This window comes from Zalophus californianus, chromosome 2 (genome assembly GCF_009762305.2).
Source record: "Zalophus californianus isolate mZalCal1 chromosome 2, mZalCal1.pri.v2, whole genome shotgun sequence".
In the NCBI taxonomy this organism is placed as follows: Eukaryota; Metazoa; Chordata; class Mammalia; order Carnivora; family Otariidae; genus Zalophus; species Zalophus californianus.
In genome coordinates, this window is record NC_045596.1 from 41,460,909 (window position 1) to 41,469,506 (window position 8,598).

The 8,598-nt window shown below is 50.4% G+C and overlaps 1 protein-coding gene across 1 annotated transcript; it reads left to right on the forward strand.

Moving 5' to 3' along the window:
- Positions 1-2,431: 2,431 nt before the first annotated feature.
- RASL11B (RAS like family 11 member B) lies at positions 2,432-6,989 on the forward strand. Its single transcript, XM_027600643.1, has 4 exons — positions 2,432-2,716; positions 3,332-3,388; positions 4,565-4,641; positions 5,498-6,989. Exons 1-4 carry the CDS (start codon positions 2,575-2,577, stop codon positions 5,963-5,965), a joined length of 744 nt encoding a protein of 247 aa, XP_027456444.1. The 5' UTR covers positions 2,432-2,574; the 3' UTR covers positions 5,966-6,989.
- The last annotated feature ends 1,609 nt before the right edge of the window (positions 6,990-8,598 follow it).

Below are 8,598 nucleotides of genomic sequence, written 5' to 3' on the forward strand. Positions count from 1 at the left end.
CAGCCCAGATGAGCCTTTGGATGACTCCCGCCGAAGCTGCCATCCAACTACAACGTGAGAGGCCCCAGGCGAGAACCGCCCAGCAGAGCACAGTCAACCCAGGGAACTGTAAGCCTCTGTGGTGGTTCACTAAGCAGCAATATATAACTGCAAGTGCAAGTAATGATAATATCTAGCTCATAGGACTGCCGTGAAGGTAAAATGAGATTCTCATATGCTGAATCCCTAGTCTGCAGCCTGGAATAAAACAAGCTTTCGGCATATATCAAGTCCCCTGCCCCTTCCCCTTCTTCTTCTTCTTCTTCTTCTTCTTCTTTTTAAAAATTCTATGCATTTCCAAGAAGGGGTAACTCTCAGTGTTATCATCTGAAGCAGGTGGGGTGGAGGTGGGCTATTTGCTAGGTGTTTTGAATCTGAAGAGCTCCCTTTTCTTTTTCCAACTTTCTCTTGTGTCTTTCTTTTCTGTGTTCTTTAAAGCACAGCCAGATCATTTAGACTTAAAATAAGAATACCAAATTCAGCCTTTGTGTGTGTATGATTTTTCAGACAGAAAAATCATAGGCTTAGTACAGGCTCATGGTCATGAAAATCATGAAAATCAAGCTCCAGAAGCGAAAATGATTCCAAGCAAAATTCCCCTGACAACTTTTGTCATGTTTGTGTATGAGTGAGTGTGTGTGTGTATGTGTGTGTGTGTGTGTGTGTGTGTAAAAGCAGTTAAAAACTTTAGACTACATAATTATTTTACTACGTAAGCATCATGGAATTACAGGCTTGGGGGGGGTTAAAAAGAACATGATTACCTGTAATTATAGTCTTGCTAAGTTTGATTTTATAGAACAAAATTCAAGTTTGATTATACCCACGCAGAAAGACATGGTGCATATTGGAAATGCTCTTTTTTTCCTTCTGAGTCAAATGGCTAAATTGATTTCATATTTGTGATCTTCCTAGAAGTCAACATTTTATTATGTTTATTGCCAAGGTTGTTTGTGTGCCTTGCTAATTATATTTCCCCACCTAGACTTGCTGCCAAGTCTCAAAGTTCTAGATTAGCCCTTGATTTCCTGCAGACACCTAAATCATAGGCAAGAGGGTTCATCTCAGAGGCTGAACTGGGTCAACCTCATAAATTCTGTCAGATACCTGGTCAGTTAAGTTCAGAGCATCAGGGGGAGTCAAACTAGATGCCTGACACGTGTAGATAAGGGAATTGGTTTATTTTACCTTTTTATATTTCAACCTTTAATGTGGGTGTGGACATAAAGCCACAATATTGATTGCCATTCGCCCCTAGGATAAAAGCCTCTGGAACACGTGGGGGCCCACAAGGCTAGAAGGGTGAGGAGGAGAGTGTTTGGGATGGGGGAGTGGGGAGATGGTCAGCCCGAGTGTCCAGTGACATTCTGCAGTCAGTTCCAGATACAGAATGTTGCTTGGATGGGGCCTGCCGCTGAAGCCTTTCCCTAATGAGAACCTAAGGGGCAGGAGCTTGGGATTTTGTGCAAGTCCATGTCTTCCTTGGCATCAAGTCACTTAACTAAGTCTTGCCATCCCTTAGAACCAAAAACTAAGTGCTGCGGACCCTTTCCGGTTTCTGGCTCCCAATCCAATCGGCATCCAGAGACAGCTGGGGTAACTGTTTTCTTTCCATTTCACAGCTCTCGGAGGAGGTGTGACTGTGTGTGAGGCGCTAGAAAGCTTGTTCTATAATTACCTCGTGATTTGCCTGAGTGTGCAGTACACCCACCCGACCTTCTGTGTGCTCATGTGCGCTAGTCAGAGGTTGAGTGATCTGCTGCCTTGCGCACTGGAGGCAGAGTACGTGCGTCTAGAACAACAAGGGTGACATTATTTTACCCCAAAGTTAATTGTCACATCTCAGGGGAGTGGATATGGGGTCTTTGTAACTGATTGCCATCACAGCCAAATCTATGATCGGAGGCACTCAAGTCAGTGCAATCACGTCCCAAATTAAGGAGATGGGCATAAGCCAGGCAGCAGGTCGCACGCTCCCGACCCCGAGCGCTCACACCCTTCGAGGCCCTGGCAGCCGCCGCGCCGCCTCTCCCACGCCCGCCGTGAGGCCGAGCCCCGCTTCCCGGAACCCGAGGCGCCCCCACCCCCGCGGCCACAACATGGGCCGCGTGCCCGCGCAGCGGGACCCCGGGCGGCACCCGCGCCTGCCATTGGCTGCGCTTTCGGCTCGCGCCCACACGTTGCCCCCTCTCCGGCCCGCAGCCCCACTTTCCCCGCGCCTCACGAGGTCCCGCACTGGCTCCCGGTGTCCCCAGGGGCGCGGCGCGCGCCGAGCGGCGCCGGGGGCGGAGCCTCTCGCGGGACGCCTCGGGATTGGCCGCGGGAGGCAGGGGGCGGGGCCAGCCCCGGAGAAAACAGCGCGCGCGGAGCCCAGCTGCAGTCCCCGGCACGAGCCTGAGCTAGTCGCGGTTGCCGCGCGGCCGCGCTCTGGTGCCTTTTTACCGCAGACCCCTCGGGCCGGGTTCTCCCGCCCGTCCCCGCGCAGCACAAGACGCAGGTTCCGTCCCGCGTGGTGCAGTCCCGGCCGGAGCGGCGATGCGCCTCATCCAGAACATGTGCACGATCGCCGAGTACCCCGCCCCGGGCAGCGCCGCCGCCGCCGACTGCTGCCTCGGGGCGGCGGGCCGCCGCCTGGTCAAGATCGCTGTGGTGGGGGCCAGTGGCGTGGGCAAGACCGGTGAGTCTTGGCGCTCGGGCGAGAACGGGCTTATCTCTGGGGTTGGACGTGGACGGCCCCCGCTGGGAGTTGCGTGTGAGCGAGGCGTGGGGGAGAGGTGGGAGGGCAGCTGGCCGCCCATCCCTTCCTACTGATCCGCTGCCCCTCCGCGAGGACCTGAGCCAGCATTGCCTCTAACCCCCTTCTTCAACAGATGAGGAAAACTGGGATTCAGAATGGCCAGGCCTCCTTCCGGGCACCGCCGGCGCAACTGGGATTAGAACTTTAGGGATCTTGAGCCTGCCTGGCGGTGCCTGGAACAGAAGGGGGACTTAGGGAACAGAACCCCTCCTGGAGGTCTTTAAGGTTAAGAAAGACTTTTGTCTCCTGGAGGCGGGTGGGCCAAATGACCCTTCCAGCTGGACAGAGCCATAATTCACCAGGCCTTCGATGCCTTCTACCCCCTCTCGGTTGTGTCTGGAAGAAGGGTCAAGGAGCTGCAGGGTAGGAATTTCACTTGGTGGCCGCCCGCCTTGCTTTCTCTGCGAGAGTGGTTTCCCAGGCTGGGGGTGGGGTGGACACCAATTTAACTTCTCCAGAGTTAACTCTCTTTCCTTTCTCTTTTCTGACCTGCAGCTCTGGTGGTCCGGTTCCTCACCAAACGATTCATCGGTGACTATGAAAGAAACGCAGGTGAGGAGGCGCATTTGGAGAGTGTGCGCTCCGCTAGCACAGGACTGCGCTTAACCCTTTTTCAGTGTCTCGCAGGGGGCCTCACTCACAGTGACAGTCTGAGCGTCAGGATCCTGCCACTTCCAATTTTGCTTGCCCCCTCCCATAACTGCCATCTGGCCTCATTCCATTCCAAGCCCATTCATCATTTTATCAAGTGCCTGAAAGTATTCTCCTTGGTATGTTTTAACTATAGGGACCCCAGTTGGAAGCACCCTTTGTACTCAAGAGCCTCTCCCTTCAAAACACTCCTGCAAAAGTCATAAAAAGAAAAACAAGAAAAAAAAAAAAGATGGCCAGCTCCTTCCCCCGCCCCCCTCCCTCTCCGTTGGCCGCCTTTCAGAGGTGACCTTTTAAAGCAAAGGCCAAAGGAGAGCCGTTGTAAACCTAAAGTTCTCTTTTTTTTTTAACAAAGAAAAAAATGACTAGATGGTAGAATTTGAGGAGGGGAGTTCCCAAATAAGCCAGAGGACTCTATTTCAATCTCTGCGATTAAAGATGGCCACCGGGGAGGCTTAAGGGCTTTCTACCTATGCTCTGTTAGCAAATTGCTTAAATCCTTAGACCATATTTAGTACCTAAGGGGATTATTTGAAATGTGCTATATAAACCATCCCAAGATAAGGCATGACAGCCTTCTGCTTTGATGTAGATTTGGCTACCATTATGTCACATTTTTATTCCAACTGATAATGTGGGCTGTGCATTTACTAATAATATTTGCCTACCAAGTTATTACACCTAATGACTAAACTGATGCCAGAGAGTAATGAAGTACTAAATTAAAACAAATGGCCATGAATGCTGAACGAGAAAATTTACTTCAAGGAAATACTCCACGTTTAAAATGAGATAAGTCAGTTTCCAAAACCTTGCAAACATTGCCTTGGTTTTAATAAATGCCCTAATCTGGGTTTAGAATTGCAATTGTTTAAAAAGAACAGCTGAAATACGCTCATTAGATAGAATAAACTATAGCTTATTTGTGTGCATTGGTTCAGGTTATATATATTTTTTCCTACTTAAAAAAAAATCCCACCATGTTTTAAAAGTAGTACAAGAAGGAAAAACATAATATGTGTGTGTGCATACACACACACACACACACACACTTTTTTTTTTTTTTTGCCTTTATAGGTAATCTCTATACCAGACAAGTGCAAATAGAAGGTGAAACCCTGGCTCTTCAGGTTCAAGACACTCCAGGTATTCAGGTACGAAGCTCTGAGATTCCTGACTAAGTCAGAGGGAGCCTACTTGGCTATGGAATTGTTCAGTTGTTCTCAGAATAAAGCTTATGCTGGAGAGGACTGAAATTTGGGGGAGTCAAAACTAGGCTTTCCACATGTTGCTTGTCATTTCGGTTGTCTTTGGCTGTTGGTCAGTCTTTGCCTGGCTTCATCTGGGAGGTTTGACTGAGGGGCAGAAATCTTAGGAGGATTCTATCCGGCAGGAAAGACCAAACCAAATGCATATGGAATTGGCACAGTTGTCTTGCTGTGGTTAAAACGATCAGTTTTTACCTTCGTGCATTTGGCATTGAAAATCAAACATTTAGGTCTAGTCTTTAAATCTGTGGGATCACTTTAATATTGTGGAAAGTTACTCTATAGACAAAAGAGCCCTGCTGGTGTGTGTGTGTGTGTGTGTGTGTGTGTGTGTGTGTGTGTGTGTGTGTGTGTGTGTGTGTGTGTGTGTTTTCCCTCTTGAACTGGGCGGTTATCCAGGTTTAAATGCTTCCAGCTCCTATCTTTACTTCCCCAGACTTACTGTCTAGCCAGTTAATTTCCCATTTTGTGCAACTACAAAGTCTCTCTGCGTGGAGTTCTCTGCAGGTCAATTTTCCACTGGAGTGTGGTGAGCTGCACTGTTATTTATTCAGCTCCATGCAGCTGGATCAACATATTGTCAAGAAAGCTGAAGCGTGTGGGGAGCTAGCCTGTTTATGGCCTGCAACCTGGCATTACCGTCAAGGGCCCCTTGGATCTCGCTTTCTAGCCGAGCCAGGGGCTCTCTGCGGCGCCCCCCCTCCCCCGGCGTGTACCTCGCCCTCACCCCCCTCTCTTGCAGGTGCACGAGAATGGCCTGAGCTGTGGCGAACAGCTGAATAGGTGCATTCGCTGGGCCGATGCCGTGGTGATCGTGTTCTCTGTCACCGACTACAAGAGCTATGAACTCATTGGCCAGCTCCACCAGCACGTCCAGCAGCTGCACCTGGGCAGCCGGCTACCGGTGGTGGTCGTGGCCAACAAAGCCGACCTGCTGCACATCAAGCAGGTGGACCCCCAGCTGGGACTGCAGCTGGCCAGCATGCTGGGCTGCTCGTTCTACGAAGTGTCCGTCAGCGAGAACTACAACGATGTCTATAACGCCTTCCACGTCCTGTGCAAGGAAGTGAGTCACAAACAGCCCAGCAGCACGCCGGAGAAGCGCAGGACCTCCCTCATCCCCCGGCCCAAGTCCCCCAACATGCAGGACCTGAAGAGGAGGTTCAAGCAAGCCCTTTCGGCCAAAGTGAGGACTGTCACCTCCGTCTGAAGCAGAGACGTCCACGGGGCGGGGTGGGGGGGTTTGGTCTTCCCAGGAACGGGGCCCGAGGATCTTCTAGTGCAGGATCGTTGAATGCTGGCAGGAGTTCCTGGTTCCAGAAAGGGCTGGAGCCGAGGGGCCAGGAGGGCCTGGGGAACTGCTGCAGAAAAGTCCGCGTTCTGAGCAGGGGGACAGAACTGCTGAGGCTGGGGAGGGAGCCTACTGAGCCGCTCTGGACACGCGACCTGGACTCGGTGTCTTTTCCTTTGCCGTGGAGAGGGCGGCAGAATCACTTTGGAGTTTGCTCCTTACCTTGTAAATGACCCTCAGCTGTAGTTTCAGCAACGGGCTGGGTGTGCTTGACAGCGGGAATGAAGAACAGATTAAGCACTGTCCCCTTTTTTCTCTTTCTTCCTTTTCCCTCTTCTCCCGCCAAGAGGAAGAACTGCTTTTTCTCTCACACGACTGATTTGCATCTCTGGAACACTAGTCCTGACAGAATGCCTTTCTAACCTGAAGGATACCCCAGATTTCTTCTTTAAGGAGCAAGGAGGAAATTACTCTCCCCCCAGCCCCCCAGTAAAGGGTGGAGTTTATGGGCCAGATGTGATGTAGGTGGATGGACATCTGTAAGCTTATAGTGCCTGCAGGAAGGCACTGCTTCCTCCTGACCCAGGACGGGTGTGCTTGGTCGAGTATGTATTGAAGGGTTGACAACTCAAAACTCTTCAGCCCTGGACTTTGAGTAATTGTGAGACTGTATCATTTTTTTTTAACTCTTGCATCAGGTACAGAAAAAAAAAAAAGATGTGTTCATTGACTTTGGTGTGATTTGTGTAAGTGGCTCACAGCAATGACGTCGGGTCGTTTCCTAGGCCTGGCCGAGTCGTGGCTTAAATACGGAAACACGGTCTTAACGGCGAGCGAACAGATAGAGGGGCCGCCGCCGAATCCCCGACACAGATGCACTTTAAAAAGCCACTCATTCTTTGGCTTAAATTGTAATTTATTTTACGTACAATAAATCTCATTTGAAAAGAGCAGATGCCTGACTTGGTCTTTATTGAAATGTTCACATTCTGTCCTTTCACACAAAGCATTCGTCGGTGTCCTGTACTTCTTGGTCGCTTGGCGTCAGGTGCTGTGCCTTCCTGGGGTCACCTCATAAGTCCCAAAGCAAACCGATGAGATGCGTACTCTTGTCGCCCTTTCACAGATGAGGAGACAGGTTTACAAACAAGCCAACTCACTTGTCAAAGAACCACCTCCCCGCCCCCCAGCCTGTGAATGCTGTGAATTGTAATTTGCAGCTTTATATTCAAGAGTAGTGCATCTCCTGTCCATTCTCTTTAGGATCCTCCAGGTAACACCAGGACAAATGTGTGGCTCTCGGTTTTCTGCTGTTAAGACATCTCTCAGCTGAGCCTTGAAGATAATGCTTCTGTCCAAGGTTGCTGCTTCTCTCTAAACACGTTTATTTGGCACACCTCTTCTTTGGGTGTACTGCTTTCAAAAAGTGCGCTCTATTCTCACTGCAGAAGCTGGGAGCTGTTGAGTGGGGGCCGTTCAGGAGCCCCTCCCATGTAGCTGCTACCCCAAATGTGTGTTCAAAGTGCCAGGCCCCCCGCATCTGCTTCTAGCTGGGCCCGAGAGACCTTTCAAGCAAGCCACGTGAGTCCCCTTGGTCATGGGCAAAGAACGGCACCTTAGAGTCAGGCTTTCACGTACTCGATCTCCTTTAGTCCTATTACAGGGAGGAGGGGAGGGGAGGAAAGCCTGCCATTTACAGGTGAGGAAAACAGGCTCTGAGTTTGGAGTGATGTCCTCAAGTTCACACAAAGGACAGGAGTCAACGTCTTCTGACTGCGATGTTCTTATTTCTTTATAATGTTCGGATACGGGGCACCACTCGCTGCATGTGTGGGGCCACGGGACCAAGGGCGGCAGTCCAGATGACCGGCTGTTGACGGCCCGCTGTGGGATGGTGCCAGACTTCCAAATCTGTTTTCCCACAGGGTAAATATCCTGCCTGTTCTTGACAGGGCTTTTGGTGATGTCCCAGACCTTCCTTATATGGACGGCAGTTTTCTACGCTTATGCCTAACCTAACCGCTGAGAAGGGCATGTGTGTGTGTGTGTGTGTGTGTGTGTGTGTGTGTGTGTGTGTGTGTGTGTGTGTGTGTGTGTGTGTTTGGGGCAGGGAGGGAAATGGCATTCACATGAGATTCTAAAAATATCTCAGTTCAAAGGCACTAACTAGTTTCTCCAACTACTTTATGCTTGTTTTTAGTTTTTTTTTCTTTTTTTTTTATTTGTCAGAGAGAGAGAGCACAGCAGGGGAAGGGGCAGGCAGAGGGAGAAGCAGGCTCCCCGCTGAGCAGGGAGCCCGACGCGGGGCTCGATCCCAGGACCCTGGGATCATGACCTGAGCCGAAGACAGACACTTAACCAACTGAGCCACCCAGGTGCCCCTGCTTGTTTTTAGTTTTATTCATTCTACGTGGTTATATAAACAATGTCCAGTGACTAAGAGGTTAAATTTTATGTACTTAACAGTGGCCTTCTACCCATGTTCTGGAATTAAAGAAGACGCAGAGTTTTCCTGGGAGGGGGGCTTTATCTGGGAAAGGTGCTGAGCAGTG

What these genes read in the sequence shown, in the direction of transcription:
- RASL11B (XM_027600643.1), top strand. Translation starts at nt 2,575, where the DNA reads ATGCGCCTCATCCAGAACATGTGCACGATCGCCGAGTACCCCGCCCCG. An exon ending in CAGTGGCGTGGGCAAGACCG is followed by an intron (nt 2,717 to 3,331) that starts GTGAGTCTTGGC and finishes TCTGACCTGCAG; the next exon opens with CTCTGGTGGTCCGGTTCCTC. An exon ending in AAGACACTCCAGGTATTCAG is followed by an intron (nt 4,642 to 5,497) that starts GTACGAAGCTCT and finishes CCTCTCTTGCAG; the next exon opens with GTGCACGAGAATGGCCTGAG.